General features: G+C 60.9%; 1 protein-coding gene across 2 annotated transcripts in view; it reads right to left on the minus strand.

Moving 5' to 3' along the window:
- Positions 1-1,915: 1,915 nt before the first annotated feature.
- The window catches only part of NKAIN1 (sodium/potassium transporting ATPase interacting 1), a 40,692-nt gene continuing 21,108 nt past the window's right edge, over positions 1,916-21,499 (minus strand). For both annotated transcript variants that reach the window (XM_075522431.1, XM_075522432.1), the window contains exons 3-8: positions 14,592-14,729; positions 14,311-14,391; positions 11,776-11,973; positions 10,890-10,950; positions 8,121-8,202; positions 1,916-4,008 (exon numbers count right to left, since the gene is read on the minus strand). In XM_075522431.1, the coding sequence (XP_075378546.1) occupies positions 3,999-4,008; positions 8,121-8,202; positions 10,890-10,950; positions 11,776-11,973; positions 14,311-14,391; positions 14,592-14,729 (570 nt within the window). In that variant the 3' untranslated portion in view covers positions 1,916-3,998. The remainder of the gene's footprint in view (positions 4,009-8,120; positions 8,203-10,889; positions 10,951-11,775; positions 11,974-14,310; positions 14,392-14,591; positions 14,730-21,499) is intronic.

Here is a 21,499-nt window from a genome sequence, read left to right on the forward strand (position 1 = left end):
TCCACCACTGCCCTGGGCAGCCTGTTCCAATGCTGGACAACCCTTTCAGTGAAGAAATTTTTCCTAATCTCCAGTCTAAACCTCCCCTGGCGCAACTTGAGGCCATTTCCTCTCGTCCCATCACTTGTTACCTGGGAGAAGAGACCGACCCCACCTCTCCACACCCTCCTTTCAGGCAGCTGTAGAGAGCGATGAGGTCTCCCCTCAGCCTCCTTTTCTCCAGGCTGAACAACCCCAGGTCCCTCAGCCGCTCCCCATCAGCCTTGTGCTCCAGACCCTTCCCCAGCTCCGTTGCCCTTCTCTGCACACGCTCCAGCCCCTCAATGTCTCTCTTGTGGTGGGGGGCCCAACACTGAACGCAGCATTCGAGGTGCGGCCTCAGCAGTGCTGAGTACAGGGGACGATCACTGCCCTGCTCCTGCTGGCCACGCTATTGCTGATACAAGCCAGGATGCCATTGGCTTTCTTGGCCGCCTGGGCACACTGCTGGCTCATATTCAGCCGGCTGTTGACCAACACCCCCAGGTCCTTCTCTGCCAGGCAGCTTTCCAGCCACTCTTCCCCACGCCTGCAGCGTTGCATGGGGTTGCTGTGGCCCAAGTGCAGGACCCAGCACTGAGCCTTGTTGAGCCCCACACAGTTGGCCTCGGCCCATCGATCCAGCCTGTCCAGGTCCCTCTGCAGAGCCTTCCTCCCCTCAGCAGATCAACACTCCCACACAACTTGGTGTGGTCTGCAAACTGACTGAGGGTGCACTCCATCCCTTCATCCAGATCATTGATACAGATATTAAACAGGGACAGGAGGACCCTTACGGGGATGAAGGCTCACTTCCCGAGGGGCCAGAGATTTGGGACCAAGGGCGAACACGTCAAGTTGGGCACTGTGTCCCAAAAAGCCGGTGACAAAACGCCGTGGCAGGGACTTGCTGAGAGGAAGCATCACGGGGAGCTCAGCCCAGGGGGGAAGGAGCATCCGGCTGCTCTGGTCCCCGATGTCACTGAAGACACCGTATTTGCTGCCCCGGCCTCACCACATTTCCATTTTGATTTTAAAAATAAGATTTAATTCAATGTCATCGCCCCCTTCCTTCTCCCATTGAGCTGGAAAAGACAGCAACGGGGAGAAAAACCCATGGCAGAGGATGGGAGCAGGAGGCGACCGCCTCTCCTTTGGAATCATTAAAAACAGAGCAAGTGAAATGGCTTTGGATACTTCGCATGACACCACGTGTGAAGCAAGCATCACCCCGAAGGGGTGGCATTGGACTAAATTAAAATTGCTGCTTGGGTGATGGAAAATAGGAATATTTGGGGAGAAGAAGAAACTTTTCCCTCGGGGCTGTGGCTGCAACCCGGTGTCTCCGGCCAAGGAATCCCTACCCTCGCTCCTTGCAGGGCTGGAAAACTTTATTTCAGGAGCTCAACCTGAAAAAACACCCCGGGGGGGGGTCTTAATATTTTTCTTGGGGGTTTATTAGTATTTCTTTGGGGGTTTATTAATGTTTCTCTTAGGGGAAAGGAGGCTGCAGACCCCCCCGGCTGCCCCCGTGCACAGGGACGGGATGTGCCGGCCACCGACGCAGCCCCCATCGCACGGCGGGCGGTACCTACCCCCAGCCCGGAGGATGCTGCTTTTCTGCATTTTTGCTTTTTTAAAATTTTTTTTCTGTTATTTTACGACCAGAGAGGAAATTACCTGTGCGGGCAGCGAGGGAGGAGGCAGAGCCTCACCCAGGCATCGGTAAAACGAAGCGCTGGGATACAAGGCAGCGCACAGCTGGGTGATGCAGAGCCCACGGGAGTGAGCTGGCAGCGTTAAAGAAGGGGAAAAAAAGGCAAAATAAAAACCCCACCACTTTTTAATTGATTCAACTGCACAAGGGAAATGCCCCAAAACCAGAACAGCCATCGGATGAAACTTTCCTTCGACTTTTATAATTACAGAATAGAAAAGAAATCCTCGGTTCACGTTACAAATACAGTCTTATATAAAAACAAGCCAATGGAAAAGAAAAAAAGAAAGGTCACGGAGGGCCGGTGCCTGGCTCCTGCCGAGCTCAGGAGGGAGGGAAGGTCTTTCCAATGAGTTTTAAATGACGGCAAGCTTTTCCTTCTGCTTCCTGCTGGGTTTGAGAAGGGCTTCGAGCAGGCGGGCGTCTGCCCGTCCCATCCCGTCCCATCCCGTCCCATCCCATCCCACAGTGAGCCAGCGAAAGCATCCTTGGTCCTGGAGAGGAAAATAAACCCCGGAGGTGCTGCTGTCCCCGGGGCTGGGCAGTGCTTGGGGCTGAGGATGTGTTTTGGAGGACGGGGGACATCCGTTGCTTGAAAAACATGATTTTCCTTGGAAAAAAGAGGGGAAAGAGTGGAAAAATTATTGCCTGTAAAGTTCACAGCTTGGCTGGAGGCGGTGGAGGGGCTGGCGGGGGGATGCAGCCCATCCCCTGCCCAGGGTTTGGGCTCGGGCAGCTTCGGTCGTTGGCACTTCACGGCTGCTTGTTGGGAAGGACAAGAAAAAATCACTCCAGGGTGCAAAACAAATCCCCAAATAACCCCAGGACTGGAGGAAAAACGGCTGGGAGGCCCCGCACCCTGCTCCCAGACGCAGAGGGTGGGCTTGGGGCCAGATCCAGGAGAAACCACATCCCACCTCCAGGAAAAAAAGGAGAACAAGGAGCTCGGGGGGAGCTGGGACGCTTTGTCAAACGACTTTTTTCCTTCCAGCTTCTTCCAAGGCGTTTAATTCCCAGCTCGTCTTCATTTTGCAAAGCGATCGCTGCCCAACGGACCTTGCACGTCCCCCCCCCCAGTCATTCCCCGCGCGCCGACATCGCCCCTCTTCTGCCGCTGAACCTGATGGATGGATTTGCCGCCGAGACCCCCAATGGATGGAGGGGCCTGGGGGGTCGGAGAGGCACCGAGCTGCCCCCCCGCAGCCCTGGGCGAGGGGCTGGGGGGCACCGGGGCAGCCCCGGGGTGGGCAGAGCGTTGCTGAAGGCACGGTGTCGGCCGTGGGGGGGCCCAGCGCGGGCTCGCCGGGGGGTTGTGCTCAGCCAGAGTCTACTCAGGCACTTTAAATTAAAAAAAACCAACCCAATAATTAAAAAAAAACCAACCCAAAACATTCATTAGATTCGTTAAAACAGCCGGAAAGGGGCTGTGTCGAAAGCAGCGTCAGTATTGCCAAATTTGAGCAAGAGCCCCCCGACATGCGGCAGGGATGGGGGGGCTTGGGGGGGGATTTTGGGGTGCTCTGCCCCCCCCATCCCCAGGTCTAGGGGGGTTGAGGCAAGATGCTGACAGCCGGACCCAGCTCCTTGGGCCGAGGGGAGCATCCCAGCCCCTTCCATGCTGCTTCCTCCAACCAGGGGGGCTGGAAAATTCCTTTGGGGAGCAAAAACCCCATTTTTGGGGCCAGCCCGACTCCCAAACCCGGCGTTTCAGGAAGTCGTCCCAACCCCATGGAGATCGAAGCTGCTCTCTGTGCCCTGCTGTCCCCAAAGCGGGGTTCATCCCCCTCCCCCGGTCCCAGTTTGCTCCAAACCGGCTGGTTTTCGCCCCAGTCCTGCTCCAGCCCCCCCGGCACGCCGGGAAGGGCCCCGCTGCTCCGGGGACAAACCAGGCTGGGAGAAAGAGAAGAAAACAGTGTCCGGCGAGCGATGCCACCTCCCCGCGTGTCCCCACGTCCCCGTCCTGGGGAGGGTGTGGGGAGCAGCACAGCTTGGGGGTTCCCCCGTATCCAGCCCCCCCGATCCTGCCGTGGGTGGGTGGTTTGGACTCGGAGGCATCCGGGGTGGCAGGGATGTGCAGCTCCTGGCTCCGTTTTCAGGGGTCTTGCGGGGGGGCGTGGGGAGGCAGGAGGGGACCGGGCGGCTCGACGTTGTCCCCCCGCCTCGCCGGGGGTCGTGTCATCGGGTGTGGGACAGTTCGCTCTAGGGGGTCCCGTCGCCTCTGGCTCCCACACTGGGCCGGGGCCGGATCCAGGGCAGGAGGAGGTTACCCGGATCTGGGGAGAGAAGGGGAGAGGAGGCGTTAGGGGTGAGACCAGGGTCCGGGAGTCGTCCCCACCACGTGTCCCCGTGTCCCTGCATTGCACGGAGTGAGGGGACAAGGAGTCACGGCCACGGGCAGCCGCCGACTGCCCATCCCGGGGGACAGGGACCTGCCGGGGTGACCCAGGGTGGCTCTCGCACGGCCATCGCCCTCATTTCACCCCGAAAATGTAAGAGAGCAAGTGGGGCCAGGCTGGGAAGCCCCAACGGGTTGATGTGTCCCCCCCCCGGTGACACAGGGACTGCCATCGAGGCTGCCCCGCTCACCCGTCCCTGGCTGCTTGCAGGCACCGAGGGGACACGGAGGGGACACGGAGGGGACACGGAGGGGCCCAGGACCCCTGAGCACAGGGGGGCACAGGCTGCCCGTCCCCCAGCGTGCTGCCAGCCCCCCCTCCCGGCAGGGCGCCCGTGGGCAGCAGCCGGTGAGCACCGGGGCCGGGGGACGCTGCGCACGCCTGCAGGCCGGCTGCTCCCTGGGCGCGTGTGCAGGCGTGTGCAGGTGTGTGCATGCATGTGCACGCATGTGCAGGTGTGTGCAGGCGTGTGCAGGTGTGTGCAGGCATGTACAGGTGTGTGCAGGTGTGGGCAGGCGTGTGCAGGCGTGTGCAGGTGTGTGCATGCATGTGCACGCATGTGCAGGTGTGTGCAGGCGTGTGCAGGTGTGTGCAGGTGTGTGCATGCATGTGCAGGCATGTACAGGTGTGTGCAGGTGTGTGCAGGCGTGTGCAGGCATGTACAGGCGTGTGCAGGTGTGTGCAGGCATGCGCAGGTGTGTGCAGGCGTGTGCATGTGTGCAGGTGTGTGCAGGTGTGTGTAGGCGTGTGCAGGCGTGTGCAGGCATGTGCAGGTGTGTGCATGTGTGTGCACGTGTGTGCACGTGTGTGCAGGCGTGTGCAGGCGTGTGCACGTGTGTGCAGTGTGCACGTGTGTGCAGGCGTGTGCAGGCGTGTGCAGGCGTGTGCATGGGTGTGCAGTGTGCACGTGTGTGCACGTGTGTGCAGGCGTGTGCATGTGTGTGCACGTGTGTGCAGGCGTGTGCAGGCGTGTGCATGGGTGTGCACGGGTGTGCAGTGTGCACGTGTGTGCACGTGTGTGCAGGCGTGTGCAGGCGTGTGCACGTGTGTGCAGTGTGCACGTGTGTGCAGGCGTGTGCAGGCGTGTGCAGGCGTGTGCATGGGTGTGCAGTGTGCACGTGTGTGCACGTGTGTGCAGGCGTGTGCATGTGTGTGCACGTGTGTGCAGGCGTGTGCAGGCGTGTGCACGGGTGTGCACGGGTGTGCAGTGTGCACGTGTGTGCACGTGTGTGCAGGCGTGTGCAGGTGTGTGCACGTGTGTGCAGGCGGGTGCAGGCGTGTACAAGCGTACACGTGCATGCCTGTGCGTGCAGGTGGGTGCACGAGTGTGCGCAGGCGTGCGGGAGCGTGTCTGCGCAGGAGTGTGCGCGCAGGCCGGTCTGCGTGTGCACGCGTGTGCACGCACGGCCATTGCCGCGCATCCTCACGTGCACACGCGCGCGTTGCGAACGCGTGGGGCGGGAGGGCGGGGGCTGGCGCGTGCCGTGGCGGGCAGCGGCACGGGCGCAGGGCACGCACCGCAGCACGGGGCCGCGCACCAGGAACGGGAACAAGCCCCTGTCCCCAGGGCCGTGCGGGGGGACCCCTGCAGACCCCGCTCCCGCCCACCCCTGTCACAACCGCTCAGGTCTCAGCTACCGGCTCCCGGCCTGCCTTTCCCCCCCTCCCGATGTGCTACAGGAGGGGTTCCGGAGGCGAGAGCCCCCCGACCGGGGGGGGGGGGGGGGGGAACGGACGCGACACGGGTGGGGACCCAGTGCCACCCTGGCCGGGCGGGAGGGACCCAAGGGGACGAGGAGCAGATGCTGGCATGGCACATCCTCCTCCTTCCGCTGGGTGGAAACCCTCCGCGCTCCCGCCGGTAATCCCGTCACAGCTAATTGCGAACTGCAGAATAAGCTTGAAGTCCTCGGGCTAGGACGGCGGCCCCGCGTCCCTCCTGCCCGACTGTCCCCTGGGGACACGAGTGGCCGGATCTGCTCCACCGAGCCGGGACAGCACCTTGGACATCTCTCGTGGGTGACAGGTGGCAGCGAGACCCCCCCCCCCGTGTCCTCCCCCGGGTGGGGTCACTGCTGTCCCCGCACCCCCTCGGGTCCCCCCGGGTGTCACCGTGCCACCACGGTGCGACCCGGCGTCTCCCACCTCGGGGACAGCGTGCGTCCCCCCGGCACGGGCTGTTTTGGAGTCCATGAGCCCGACCTGCCACCGCTGCCAGGGTGATGGAGGCGCCTTGATATAAATTATAGCTGCGTTAATTAGGTGGTGGGTTATTAATGAGCTGCTGGGGTAGGACGGAGGGCGCTGCGGGCAGGGGGGTGCTGGCAGCGCGGTGGCAGGGTCCCAGTTGTGACCCCTCTCAGCTCTGCGTGCAGAAAGGCCACGAGGATGTGGGTGGCCCGTGAGCTTGAATAATTAGGAAGCAATCTAATTACAAGGAGCGCTGCCCGAGCCAGCCCCGCAGGCAGGCGAGAGCTGGCAGCCCCCAGCACACGCTGCCCGCGAGGGGCTCCGGGGCTTGCCCACGGCGTTGCGGCAGGCAGGGAGCGAGGCCGGAGGCTGGATCCATGCCGGGGAGCCAGGCAGCACCGTCCCAGCGTCATCTCGGGACGGGATGCTCCGGTACCCGGGTGGGTACACAGCCCACCCCTGAACCATGCAACCCCCAACCCCCCCGTCACCCCGAAACAGGTCCTGAGCAGCCGGGGGAGCCCCGGAGGGGGGCTGGACTTTGCAGAGGATACAGGGCTGGGTTAAACATCTCCCAGAAAGGGAGGAGAGGGATTTCCCCAGCACCTCTGCACCCCGCTGAGGTGTCCCCATGCCGGTATCTCGGCGCCAAGTTTCTCTGCCATCAGCTTTTGGGTCCCCTCTATATCTAAAATTGATATTTCCCCCATCTAAAATTGATATTCCCGCTGATCTCCCCAAATGCTGCGGGTCTCAGCACTCATCCTGCAGCCGCCGGGTAACGCTGGACTGACAGCAGCCCCCGTGCCCCCGTGCTGCGGGGGGCTGCAGGCAGGAGGGGGTCAGGCAGGGCTTCCCCCGGTCCCTGCCTTCCCCACTGCCCGTCTTTGCCACGTTGACGTTGCATCGTCCCACCAAGGCAGGTCTGAAGGGATTCCCTGGGGGCCACCATCCGTGGGACATGTCCCATCCCCGGGACAATGCTCTCCTGGGTGCCCCCGAGGGTGGGCACCCGGCTGGGGGAGGGCAGGACACCCACATCAATCCCCAGGACGTGGGTGCTGGCACCGCTCCCACCCCGGGTGACACCGTAGTGGAAGGCCGGTGCCACCACCCACGTCCCCATCCCGGGAAGCTCCCATCCCACCGTGCTCCCCTCACACCTGGAGGGCTGGGGGCTCCCAGGGAAGGACCAGCTCGATGCAGGGGGGCACAGCACCCATGGGTGCTCACCCACACCCATGCACTGGGGTGGGCACACAAGAAGCTGTCTGTGCCCAAACGCCCAGGGAGGGCCGAGCAATATCACAAATGCATTTGTTCCGCCACAGCCCCCTCTTTGCATCTCTAATTGCGTGGCGTGCCCTTGAATTTGCATAGAAGGCTTAAAATATAATTAATTTTTGGCACCCGGCAAAGCCCGCACGAGGCTAATCCCTTTAGATTTTGCAGCCTTATCTCATTTGAGTGTTTATCTAGTTAAGCTTAATGGGTGAGGGAAAGGAAAAGAAAAGTCAGCTGCACTTATCTGAAGAGCTGCTGCTCCCCCGGGCAGCCCCGGCGTGTCCAGGCTCGGCAGCCAAACGCAGCAAAAAGCAAAACAAGGGCACGATCCCCCCTAAAACTGCCCAGCCCCGCCGGAGCCTCTGGGCTCTATATTGAGGCCAAGCGGACTGGCAGACCCAAATCTTTCGGGTTACGACGGTGTGATGAGGCACCTTGGAGGGGCTCCTGCATCCCTGAGCATCCCTGAGCATCCCTGAGCATCCCCAAGGCTTTCCCCGCCCGCCGTGACTCACGTGTAGAGCGGCTGGAGCTGTAGGTGCGACGTCTTCTGTGGCGCCTGGTAGCCGTAGGAGTCAAACCCACCGATGAAGTCGACTGGGGAGAAGGGGGAGAGCGGCGAGGTGAGCTGGGGAGGGCAGCGGGGCAATTTCCCTGCCTCCTCCTGCCCCGACGGCACGCGTGGGTCATGCAGCATCCCGGGTTGCAGCAGCATCCCAGAGAAGTGCAGCAGCCTGGTATCAGTAGCATCCCGGGTCACCACAGCATCCCAGTCGCCACAGCGTCCTGGGGACGTGCAGCATCCCAGGTCCCAGCAGCGTCCCGGGAAAGTGCAGCGTGGCAGGGAAGTGCAGCGTCCCAGGTTGCTGCGACATCCCGGGTGAGCGCAGCATCCCGGGTCGCCACAGCGTCCCGGGGAAGCGCGGCATGCCGGGTCGCAGCAGCACCCCGAACTGCTGCAACGCCCCAGGTGACGGCAGCATGCCGGGTCACCGCAGCATCCCGGGTCACCACAGCGTCCCGGGTCGCGGCGGCATCCCGGGAAAGCGCTGGCAAGAAAGGGAGGAAAGGAGCCGGGCTGACTTGCAGAGATCCCTGGGGCTCTCTTCTCCTCACCACAACAGCCCTTGCGTTGCAGGCTGGACAAAGTGGGTAAAATTACCCTATCATTGTCTCCAGAGTGGGCATTTAAGGAGAATTATGGGGGAATTACATCTCGTTTAAAGCGTGTCATTTAGGGGAATTGCAGACACCAATATATCACTTTTCACGGCTGCAATTTCCAGCCCGGTGGCTCATCCCCCTCCGGCCCGCAGAGCCCATCACCCACCCGACAAACCCCCGGGCGCTTGCCGGAGGGATCGCGGCGGCAGACCCCGGCCCTTCGCCCTGGCTCGATGCAGTGGGAGCGATGGGTGGCTGGGGGTACCCCAACTTCTCCCACGATCCTCCTACATGCCCCCGGACCTGAACCCTCCCACGGGCACAACCAGCGGCTGCTCAGCCAGCCCAGGAACAGGCACCGCGCGCAGCCAGGCTGGGGTATCCAAGCCGTTACAGGAGCCGTAGCACGACCCATCTCCCCCCCCAAAATATATTAATCCCCAAGGAGCCGTGATCCGGGTGGATTCGCACACGGGTGTCCGGGAAACAGCAGTGAGCACGAGGGGGGAGCCCAGTTCTCCCAGCATATTTATCTTCCCAACTTAATATTCAGCCAGCTCTCAGTTTTGACGCCATCCATCCATTTCCAAATCTAATAAGATATTCCATTAAAAAAGATGCATTTGAATCTTGGGCTCCAGCAGCATTAATATTAAAAGTGTATTGAATGCGGGAGTTTGTTTGAATGCAAACACGCTTCAAAGCCGGCGGTGGTAGATAAACCCTTTTGCCAGCTCCCCGGGTACAGAAGCAAGTTATTACCGCAGGCAGTGTCCAATTTCACACGGAGATTTTCCTTTTCCGCTACACCAGTTCCCGGCAGCGGAGCGGGGGAGACACGAGGATGCTGAACCCCAGCACCTCCGGGCTGGACCGGGACCGTTTGTGGGTCCGTGGCACTGGCAGGGATGCCGATCCCAATGCTGCGGGGAAGGAGCCCGATGCCGAGCCCATCTGGGTGGCTTTTGCCACGCTGGCTTTTGCCACATCCCTGCCTGCGGTCGGCTGCCAGGAGCTGCCAGCTGGAGCGAATTAATTAATGGCAGATGAGCATTTAATGCGGTTGGATGGCTACAGCCTTAACTGCCTGGTTAATTGGGGCCGGGGTGCTCAGCGCTTCTGCAGGGGTGTTTGCAGGGATCGTTGTCAGATCGGCAAGCACAATATAGGTTGTATAAAAATTAGCCTGTAACTTTGCTTAAATTTCTGGTTTTCCCCCTACTTTGGAGTGAAAAACCTCGAGGAGGGGAGGAGGGCTCTGCCACCCCGCTGTCCATGCGGATGCTGGCTGGGGGGACGTAATTTCCCATTTCATGGTCCCCAAGCCCCAGGTGGCTGCTGAAAGGGCGAGGCAGGCGATGGCTGGCTCCGGGAGACGCGAGCAGGGAGGACGGCTCTCCTGCAGCCCCCGCGGGGCCGGATCCGCACCAGGAGGAGCATTCAGTGTGAATTTATCGGGGCTTGGAGGGGGCTTTTTACAGCAAGGGTGATTCTGCCCACTGCCACGCCGGACCAGGGACCCGGGGGAGATGCTCTGTCCGGAGGAGAGGCTCTGAATTCGGGTCAGCGGGGAGCAGCGAGAGCGATGCCAGCCCCAAATCCACCCCTGAGGGGTGAGCATCCTGACATCAACGGGAGCTGGACTCGGTGCCGTGATGCTGGTGTGGGGACTGGGGACTGGGAACCATCTCAGCCTCTTTGTGGGCTGGTGCGGGGATGAAGCCCGACCCCACACGTTGGATGAAACCGGTCCCGTTCCTGCACCCCAAGGCTGTGAGCACTGCAGTCCCGCGGGAGACGCAGCAGCTCAGGGCTCGGTGTCCCCGTCCCCCTCCTCTCCCAGCCCTGGCCAGGGTGCAGCACCCTCCCCGAGGCGGGCAGGGGGGACCGCTGGCGGCATGGGGTGGCACATCACGCCCCAGCACATCTGCCTCATCGGGGATGGAAACATGGGGTAAAAAACCCAACTAAAGGGATGCCCTCACCTGCCTGTGACCCAGGCATTGCTCCCCCATCCCCGGCCAGGAGCTGCCGCCCCGGCAGGGCGCTGGCCGGCGTTAGCCGAGGCCATTTTGCAGCGCCGCGGCTCTCCCCCCTTGACTGGTAGCAAAAGCACTTACAGCTGTCTTCTTCCTCCAGAAACACTTTGCTGACGTAGCAGGCGTAGACGAAGCCGAAGAGCTGCGAAACAAAAGTGGGCAGAGAGAAGTCGGTTATCGGGGTGATGGGCACCACAACCGGCACGGTGTCGGTGGGGGGACGGGGCTGGGTGCTGCGAGGTGGATGCCTGGGAGCGTCCTGGGGGCCCCTGGGCAGGACGGGGGCTGCCTCCGGGCTGGCGGTGCCGGAGCCCACCTCCGCCGGCGGGCCCAGGTACTGGTTTGGGATGCAGCAAGGTCTGATGGTTTCAGCTGCACCGGGGGGACAAGGGTGGTGGGTCCTGGGGGGACGGGCTGGCACCGCACTGGGATGGCAGTGCAGAGGGTGCTGAGCCCCACGTAGCGCTGGGTGCCCCTTTGGCAGGTGCGTGGCAGCTGCTCTGGACCCCAATTCCGTTGAAAGCTTTATTTCCTTGCAGCCCCCCAAGGCTCCCCATCCAGGAGCTTTGCATCCAGGTACGTCCCCTTCCCACCTCCCCCTGGGGTGAGGCAGCCACCGGGAAGGGGGACCCTCCCTTTCCAGCAAGCGGCACATCCCACCGGCTCACACTCCGGCAACACGTCGGTGCGTTACACCGAGAACCCCCCGATTCCTGCAGCATCCAGCCCAAAGCCTGCCAGGTTTTGGGGTGGGCAGCACCCCCAGGGTGCTGGCATGGCCTCCATCTTCTCCTCTCTTCCCACCCCTGAGCCAACACCACCCTTGATGCCATCAGACAGATGCGTGACGATGGGACACCTCCAGCTGGACCACGGTGGCTCTGCCCACCCGGGTCCCTGCCATCGTCCCTCCTCTCTCGCTTCACAATTTGGGATGAGGAGGAAAAGTGCCGGCAGTTGCCCTTACCGCCAGGAATATCTGCGTGGCACTGCTCACTACCTCGATGTACTGGTAGTCGAGCAGGCAGCCGCTGACGGTGATGACGTGATGGTCCTCGGGCGCCAGGTTGGAGTTCATCACTGGCGTCACCAGGCAGCCCGGCCCATTCTCCATCCACCACGAGCGATGCAGTGAGGTATTGAAGGTCATGATGAAGTCTCGGTCCTGCGGGAGAGGAGCAGAGGAGGAGGCACAGACTGTGAATCTGAGGTTTTTTGCAGAGGAGTGGACAGAAAACGGGCTTTTCCAACCTAAGGATGCTCCACGAGCATTGCACCCACCCAGACCATGCCAATGCAGCGTGGCCAACAAACCCCTGCATCTCCCTAACCTGCAGCCGGCGTCCCCGGGGTTTGTGGCTTCCTCCCACGCCAGCATCACGGACCACTTGGTCAAGCAGCAGCCAGGTGTGCCACGATGCCCAGGTGACACCGCAGATGTCACGGAGCAGCGACCAGTGCAGCAGCGTGGCCTTGAGGCAGAGAAGCAGCTGCTTGCGATGTTGTCCCATCCGAAAGATGGGACTCTGGGATCACCCCGCCAGCGTGGTCCAGGGATGCAAGCAGAGAGGGTTTCGGGGTGCCATCCCCCCATCCCCATCCCTGCGGAGCCTTGCGGGGGCCCTGCTCACGCACGTCCCCGCCTCGTAAGTCCATTACCAGGCTGTGGGGCTCTCCCTGTTTCATTTCCAGCAGCTTTTAGCTGGCAGGGCGGTAGGCAGCAGCCTCCCCGCTGCAAGGCACGGCTGCGGGCTGTCACCGGGGTCAGATAAGATGCAGGGCTAATCCCCCACCCCGGCCTGCGCCCTCCCCGTAGCAGGCTCGTGCGAGGCTAGGCTCCGGGGCTCGATCCCCGGAAGCACCGCGGCACGGTCAACGCCAATGCCCCTGCCCGTGGACCCGGCAGGGAGATGGGGGCTGCGCGCGTTGGGATGCAGCCCCGGCGCAGGGCTCCGCAGGCAGCAGCGGCACGGCTGGGTGAGCACCCGCCCCACGGAGGGTCCTCCTGGCACAGCTGGGTGAGCGCCCGCCGCACGGTGGGGTCCCCCCAGGGTGACTGGGCAACACCCGCCACATAGTGGGGCCCTCCTGGCGTGGCTGGGTGAGCACCCATCCCACGGAGGGTCCTCCCAGCCCCGCTCTGCACCGCCAGCCCTTGGGTCTGCAGGGGGCTGGGAAACCGCTGAGCATCCCTGGTAGGAAATCACCGATCCAGGATTAAAAGATTTTTGTGGGTGGGGGTGGAAAAAATAGAAGGAAAGTGGGTTTTGGTTTCTAAAACCAAAGGATGTGGGTTTAGGTGCTGGGAAGCACAAAGAGGGGGTGTGCTGGCATTGCAGCATCACTGAGAAACTGGGGATTTCCACCAAAAACACTTGGTGGGAGCCAATTCTCCCCTATTGCACCCTCCGTGCCTGCTGCATGTATCCGCATTTCAGCTTTTTAGAAGAGCCTCAAACGACCTGTAGCAACACGGGAAGGTGGTTTTGTCCTTGCGAACCCCCCAAGAAGCCCTCTGCCCTGCTGTGGGCAGCCGCAGAGCGAGCCGGAGCCTGTTTCCCCGAGCCGACTGTGATGCCTCGAGCACGGCACAGGGAACAGCACCCTCAGAGACGGGAGTGGGATGGCAGAGCGGAGCACGTCCTCGGCACAGGTACCCCGACCACGGGCTGAGGATGCTCAAACCAGCTAGTGATCCGTCATCACTACATTAAGTTTTGCTCTTTTTTGTGTAAGACCTATAATTTAATAGCCCAGGGTGGGGCGGAGAGACACAGAGAGGCACAGCCCCACTCGCGTCCTCACCCCCATCGCCACCAGGATGACTTCTCAAAGCCATTAATGACGTCCAGTCGCTCTCGTGCCTCTGCTGGGTGCTCCAGGGCCAAGCAGCGCTTGCAGAGCCCCAGGAGACCCCGGAAAATTGGGAATCTGCGACAGGGGGGTCTCTGCCTCCCCACCCCGCTGCCTTGCCCATCCCTGCCTGCACCGCAAGCCAAGCTGCTGGAGACCCTGCCCCAAGCCTTCCCGTCATTGCTCGTCCCCGGTCCCTGTGTCCCTTCTCTGCTTTATCTCCTTGCCAGCACGTTAGGAAACGGCGCCATCCAATTTCTGCACCCCATAAACCCCGGCAGTGCCGAGGGCCCGCCGGTGATTAACCAGTGCCCTGCCGTTCCCCAGTCATCAGCCTCATTAATTTTGCACTCCCGCTTCAAAGCCTCCCTCCCACTGCCACCTTGGCCTGAACTGTCCGTCTGTCCGTCTCACTCACGCCTGGATGCTGGGTGCTGCAGCCGGGAGTCCCCGGGAGGCACCCCCAGCACCCCGGTGGGTGCTTTGCCACCAGGGTGGGGGCACCCACAGGCTCTGGGTCCCTTTTGGGGGCAGAGCTGTGGAGCAAGGGAAGGAGGTGGAGGAGGGCAAGGGCAGGACAGCAGGAAGGATGGAAAGATGGAGGGAAGGCGGACGGGGGGAGGAAGAGGAGGCAGGCGGGGGGTGTTACCTGCGACAAGCGTCCGACCTCCAGGTAGAAGCAGATGATGAAGGCGTTCCAGCCGACCCACAGCACCAGCCACACCGCGTACTGCCGAGAAGAGAGCCGGTCAGAGCGTGCCATGCCAAACGGACATCCCCCAGGCCATCCCCCCTCCGCCCCGCTCGCTGGATCCCGCCAGATCCACGGGGATTTGGGTTTGGATGCGGGAGGGGACTGGGGCTGAGCCATCCCCAGGGGTGACGATGCTGCACTTGGGTGTGGGGAGCAGCATCCGTGGTGGTACCTACCATCATGAGGTATTTGGATCTGTACTGGATGGTCCCAAAAATACCCAAAATAACGGCCATGATGTGTAAAAAATTAGCCAGGATGGGTGCCCACTGGTAGCCCAGGAAATCAAAGATCTGCCTCTCCAGCGCCGCTACCTGCAAGAGCAAAGGAGGGGTTGCAGGTATTAAAGCAGGGCATCGGTCACCGCAGCAGCTCCCGGGATGCTAAAGGCAAAGAGCAGCTGGTAATTAATGGGAAATCCCATGGATAATTAGTTGCAATAGGCTGGAACGTCTGCGTGATGCATCGGCCGGCCGTGGGTGAATGCATGGTGGCGAGCGAGGGGCTATTAGGAATAACTGGAGCTGAGAAGGGGGAGCAGGGAGATGTCAGCTTGTTGCCCGGCCAGCACCCTCTGTGCCTCAGTTTCCACATCACTCACGTCTCAGGCACTGCTGAAAAATCACCCTCCAGGCTGGGTTCATCCCTGAGCTCAGCTTATGCAGGGTAACCTCCTGCTCAGGTCACGCACGGGGTCCCCCCTTGTACTTTGCAAGCGATTTTTCTGCCCGTCCTGGCCAGCTCGTCGCGTGCCTTCCCCTATTTAACGCCATTGGGTTTGATCACCATTATCTTTTGTAATCCATAAATAAGGACATGATGCAGCTTAATAAAGCGCATGGCATGCAAAATCAGAGATGGTCGCTGGTGTGATCTGCCTGTTATCCCAGCGCTTATTTATGGCTCTATTTGCTACCGGCTCGGGGTCTATTACTCTTAATTACAGGATTAGCTCAAAGAAAGGTGGTAGCAAAGGTGAGGTGGGAGCGCTGGAGCATTTGCCAGTGGTTTTAAGTTAAAAAAATGAAGACTGGATGAGGCTATGGTTTTATAGCAAACTTTCAGGGAACCTCGGGGTGCGTCCTAAAGGGTGCAGGGCCAGGGCTGCAGCAACGTGTGTCTCCAGCAGCCTTGCAAACCAAAAAACCTCTTTACATTTATCTTTTTGACAGCCCAGCCCTGTCTCATCGCTCTTTGAGATACCCCAGCTTCACCCAATGAACCCCGCGAGCTCCGGGCCCCAAGCCCTCCCTGCAGCACCGTGCCGCAGTTTCCCCTCCTGGTGCAATGACTCTCATCCTGGCAGAGAAGTGGGAGTTTATCCTGAAAAGTGCAGGAGAAAATGAGCTTTACACCCCCCGCTCCGTTCACCGGCAGCGCCCGCCAGTGATGTGGATTTAGGGGAGCTCCATCCTGGTGCTCCCTGAAGCTCCCATGGGGGTTACGGCCGCAGGGCTGCCCCAGGGCCCCCCGGCATCCCTGCCCATCCAGCCCGACTTAATGCATCTTAATTACAGGGTAGAAATAAATGAGGTGGCAAAAGTCCTTCCCTAAGTGTTTTGTGAGGATGAGGCATGGCTAATGCATCTGTGTGTGCAACTGCCAGCCATGCCTCAGTTTCCCCATCCATGAAGCATCACGCACTCATTGAATCGGCTTAGCGAGGGCTCTAATTAATACCTCTTTTAGCCCAGCTCCATCCTGCCAGCGGGAGGAAAGCCAAAGGCAGAGCCAAGGACCGTGGTATCCCATCCCCTACCCTACCCCCGGGACAGGATCTGCTGGATCCGTGCCGGCAGGACCCCGGTTTCAATTACAGGCGATGCAAAGCCATGGAGCAGCTGTGCCCGGGCAGCCCCTGGCTCTGCAGGGCCGGGACCAAGGCTGTTTGCATTGAGGCTTAATTCACTTCCACGCTATTTAAACTCTCCGAGGAAACAGCCTTTGGAAATACTTACAACTGGGCCGTAAATCTTTTAAATTGAGGAATGTAAATAATAAATGATACAAGGAGAGCGGTGCTCGGGGTTTTATAGCCATCCATCGATCTGGTGGCTGTTGACAGAGCTGCTTAGCAGGAGCTAGATGCGAAGGCTGTGAGTTTTGGGTACCGGTGAGTCTCCAAGTTGAGGGATGGGGCAGGGAAGAGCCTCTGAGAGTACCCCACGGAGCTGGGGCGATGGGCTTACACCCGCGCGGCTCCTTAATTCCAGCCCATCAAGCCAGGACAGGCTGAAGGAGAAGGAGCTGGGAAAAGCCTGGTTGAACTGAATCCTTCATCCCAAGGAGAGGCAAAATTAGTGGCAAACACCACAGTCTCCCCGCGGACGAGCGAGGGCTGCTAATGGCACCAAAAACCTTTGCTGGAGCCGCCCTGGCAGGTAAAACGCGGCTTTGTGTGCGCCGTTATTCGAGCTTATTCCCTCCGCGAGAAAAGCAAATCTTGTTTCTTTCAGCCTCGTTGGATCCTGCTTAAGGTTAAGGAAAATATGGAGACACAGCACAAACGCGGCGAGTCTGCGGCTGCAGCTCCCCCGGCACTCGCCGCCTGCAAAGCGCCAAGGGCATGCCAAGGGCAGCTCAGCAGCCTTACACCCGCTTTCACGAGTGGGGAAACTGAGGCACGGCCATGCTCCGGGGGAGCGGGTGGCACAGGTCTGGCAATCCTCGCGTGGGGCATGGCGGGGCTGAGCGAGCACCATCTTCAGCTCAGACCGATGCTCCTGGCTTGCTCCAAGCGCTTCTCACCACTCGCTCGCTGCAGACCCCAGGCTGGTCCAGCACCCAGAGCATCCTTGCCCGATCCTTTGGGGGTAAGGTGTCCCCCGACAGCAAACTTCAAGACACCCAGGCTTTTCGTGCAGCCACCGCCAGCTGTTCATCAACGGTAGCCCTACATGAAGCAAGAGCAGTGAGCCAGCCTGGCCGCGGGGCTCGGCGTCGCCTGCAAGCACGGCAAGGGGCTCTGCAAGCTCTCGGCGCGCTCTGCAAGAAACCTCCGAGCAACTTGGGGACCGGCCGCATCCAACCCCCCCAAACCCAGGTGACTTGGGGGGCTCAGAGCATCCTCCCCAGACTGTCCTCCTCCTGTAAGCGGTATTTCCATGCTAATAGCAGCCCCATTAACGACCCGCCCTCATTAACACCCTGCTCCCCCCTTTCAGCTCTTGCTGCTGCTCCGCCATCAAAGCCGTGATGCTCCTGGGGGTGCGGGGGCCGGGAACCACACACCATCCCGCTGCTAATTAAGATAAACTTGCAGCCGATCAATGCAACGAGTTTTAGGGCTCCCTCTTAATTAAACACTCTCTAGTTTATCGATTGGCCCCAAAAGTTCCCTTTGCAGCAAATCGTATCAATTAGTCGGGGGCAGGCGCGCGCCAGAGTCCTGCTAATGGAAACGCGTTGCCTGCAATGATTTTATTTTAATCAAGAAATCGAAGCAGGCGAGACGCAGGGACCGGGCTCCGTCAGCGCGTGGCAGTCCCCGGGGAGGAGCGCAGCAGGAGGGGACACGTGCGCAGCTCCCTGGGGACAGGGAGCCACCAGGGCTCAGCCCAGGGGCTCTGGGCAGGCAGAACTGGTGAGGCAGAGCTGGAGGAAAATGGGATTTTTTAGGGGTGCCGGCAGCAAATTCAAGTGGGAAGCAGTTTGCCTGTCCCCGAATCACCCCTCGGTTATGGCACCTTCACCTTCCTTGGACCCATCCCGTTACTCAGAGGGGTTTTCCCAGTCCTTTCTAATCCCCATGACAAGGATGGGAGAGATGAAAGCCACTCCAGCTGCTCCAGGAGGATTGCACAGACACCAGGGAGCACCTTCCCCCATGTCCCATCCCCACCAGATTTGATATTTTGAGGATGGAAATCCCTCCTGCAACCAAGCTGGGCGGCGTTGGGCCCCAGGGAGAGCATCCCCAACCCTGCAGTATTAAATCAGAAACCTTCTTGCCCAGCAGCTGCCATTTTTGCTCTCTTGGAATCAGAGAATCACAGGATGGGTTGGGCTGGAGGGGCCTTCAAAGATCCATCTAGTCCGACCCCCCTGCCATGGGTAGGGACATCTTCCACCAGATCCAGTTGCTCAAAACCCCGTCCAACCTGACCTTGAACACTTCCAGTGTAGAATCACAGAATGGTTTGGGTTGGAACAGACCTTCAAAGATCATCTAATCCACCCCCCTTGCCATGGGCATGGACCATCTTTTGAGCATCTTTCAGGTTGCTCAAAGCCCCGTCCAACCCGACCTTGAACAGTTCCAGGGATGGGGCATCCACAACTTCTCCGGGCAGCCTCTTGCAGTGTCTCACCACCCTCACTGTACAACATTTCTTCCCTATGTCCAATCTAACCCTACCTCTTTCAGTTTGAAACCGTTGTCCCTTGTCCTGTCACTACAGGCCCTGGTAAAAAGTCTCTCTCTGTCTTTCTTGTAAGCCCTCTTTATATATTGAAAGGCCGCAGGAAGGTCTGCCCAGAGCCTTCTCTTCTCCAGGCTGAACGACCCCAACTGTCTCAGCCTTTCTCCATAGGAGAGATGTTCCAACCCTTGGACCATTTCTGTGGCCTCCTCTGGACCCGCTCTGACAGCTCCATGTCTTCCCTGTGCTGAGGACCCCGGAGCTGGACGCAGCACTGCAGAATGGGTCTCACCAGAGCGGAGTCGAGGGGCAGAATCACCCCCTTGACCTGCTGGCCACGCTTCTTTTGATGCAGCCCAGGATACGGTTGGCTTTCTGAGCTGCAGGTGCACATTGCCGGCTCACGTCCAGCTTTTCATCCACCAGTACCCCCAAGTCCTTCTCGGCAGGGCTGCTCTCAATCCCATTCATGCCCCAGTCTGTACTGGTACTGGGGGTTGCCCTGTCCCAGGTGCAGGACCTTGCACTTGGCCTGGCTGAACATCAGCCCACTCCTCCAGCCTGTCCAGGTCCTTCTGGATGGCATCCCTTCCCTCCAGCGCATCAACTGCCCCACTCAGCTCGGTGTCATCTGCAGACTTGCTGAGGGTGCACTCGATCCCACTGTCTACGTCACTGATGAAGACATTAAATAGTACTGGTCCCAGTACAGACCCTTAAGGGACACCACTCGTTACCCGTGTCCACTTGGACATCGAGCCGTTGACTGCAACTCTTTGGACGCAGCCATCCAGCAAATTCCTTATCCTTCTAACATTCCCATCAAACCCACATCTTTCCAATTTAGAGACAAGGACGTCGGGGGGACCTCTTACGGCGTCCACCCTGTGTTTCTGAGATAAAACCAACCCTGCCCCGCTCGGTAACACGGCGGTGGACAGGCTGCCTGGGGGGACCAAGACCTCCTGCTGCCCAGTGAGATGGATGTCACGGCCACAGGGTGGCCAGGAGGTCTCCGTGCCACCTGGGGCCATCCCTCGTCCTGCTGTCCCCACCAGGGACAGGCTGGAGCCACCATGGCCCACCCAGCCCACAATCCTGCCTGGGATTTACGGATGCTGAAGGAAGCGGGATTCGGCAGCAGATCCTCCATCGTATCCGTCACACCTGATGGCTCTTAGAGACTTCTCCAAAAACCACTTAATTACCACCAAAACCGAAGGGACACGAGGACACGGCCACCTGTGGACACAAGTGACCCTGGGGCAGGCGCCTCCAGGCGCTCAGCAGTCCTGGCAATCACAGGGACGATTTATCCACGTCCTCCTCCCGCCGAGCCCAGGGGAGGTGACGCTCGTGTCACCGGGGCCTGGGGCGAGGACACTGGCCCGGCTGTGGCCCCCGGTCCCCCCGGGCTCCGTGGGGGAGGCGGTGCTGCCCCCCACCCCGCGCTCCATCCTCTCGCCTGGGCTGCGATGGGGATGACACATTTGCTGACACAGATGCATAAATATATTATTGCATCCCCAAAGCCTCAATAATTAATGGGTGGAGAGAGATGGGAGCTCGCTCCGGCACTGGCGGGGGGGCCATCTCCTGGTGGAGCTGGGGAGGGGGACGGTCCCTCCATCCTGCTCACTCGCGGCCGGTCCCTCCTGTCTCTCCCTGCGCCCCCGAAGCTGCAGAGCCGCACGGTTGGTGCTGGGCGATGCTCCGGGCACATCCCTGCTGCTTGCCGTGCCCTCGCCCGGCCTGAAGCCCCCTGAGCATCACCCCGGGGTGCACCGACACCCCAGGGCGCAGCAGGCAGGGAGCCACGCCTGGGGACACAGGGAGCGACCCCCCGTCCCCCAGCTGCATCTCCAGCCATGCCTCCCCCCATGCCCAGGCAGCGGTTTTTCGGGGGACGCGATTATCTATTGAATTGCTTTTAAATCAAAGCCCCCCGTCCCCAAGGGGGGACCCAGGCGTGCGGAGCAAGTGGGGCAGCGGTGACACGGCGGGGGCACGGCGACACGGGGGTCCAGCCCCGTTAATTCGCACAGGGTGACACCGGTCACCCCGTCCCTCCGCGCGTGGGGACAGCCCCGGCCCGGCCACCACCGGCCCTTCCCCGGCCGGGCTCCCCGCTGGTGCCGCTTCAGCTGGGCGGCTCTGGGGCAGAACGAGGGCTGTGCACCTTTGTACGGCTTGGGCAACACACCTTCGGGGGGGAGCGCCCCTCTTCTCTGGGATGGAAACTCTTCCCATCTGTTTTTTTCCCCGTTCCAGGAAAAATCAGAGCGGCAACGTCCCCTTGCCCTGCCCGCATGGGTTCTTAAAACCCTGGGAAGGGCGACGGGCAGGTTTGCTCCTGCCCGCAAACGTCACAGCCGCGTCCCAGGGCGCCGGCAGCAGAAAAGCTGCGGTTCCAGTGATGGGGACGGTGCGGGGGAAACACCCTAAAATCCCCTTTTCCCCAGCCTCCACCCCCGGGACCGGCCAGGGGGAGCCGCCGGGTGAGACCCCCAAAACCCGGGGCAAGACCCCGCGCCCTGGGGGGGGGGAGGCGGTGGCGGCAGGGCGAGGGGCCGCTCTCCACCGGCACGCGGGCGTCGGGCCCGGTGCAGGGCGAGCCCCGAGACCCAGCAGCGGCCGAAGGCCTGGCCGGGGCGGGAGCAGGCGCCGAGCAGAGCCCGAGGGCTGCGGGGGGCAAGAGAGCCAGGCCTGCCTGCACCCACAGC

The sequence above is a fragment of the Mycteria americana genome, chromosome 21, assembly GCF_035582795.1.
Source record: "Mycteria americana isolate JAX WOST 10 ecotype Jacksonville Zoo and Gardens chromosome 21, USCA_MyAme_1.0, whole genome shotgun sequence".
Lineage (NCBI taxonomy): Eukaryota > Metazoa > Chordata > Aves > Ciconiiformes > Ciconiidae > Mycteria > Mycteria americana.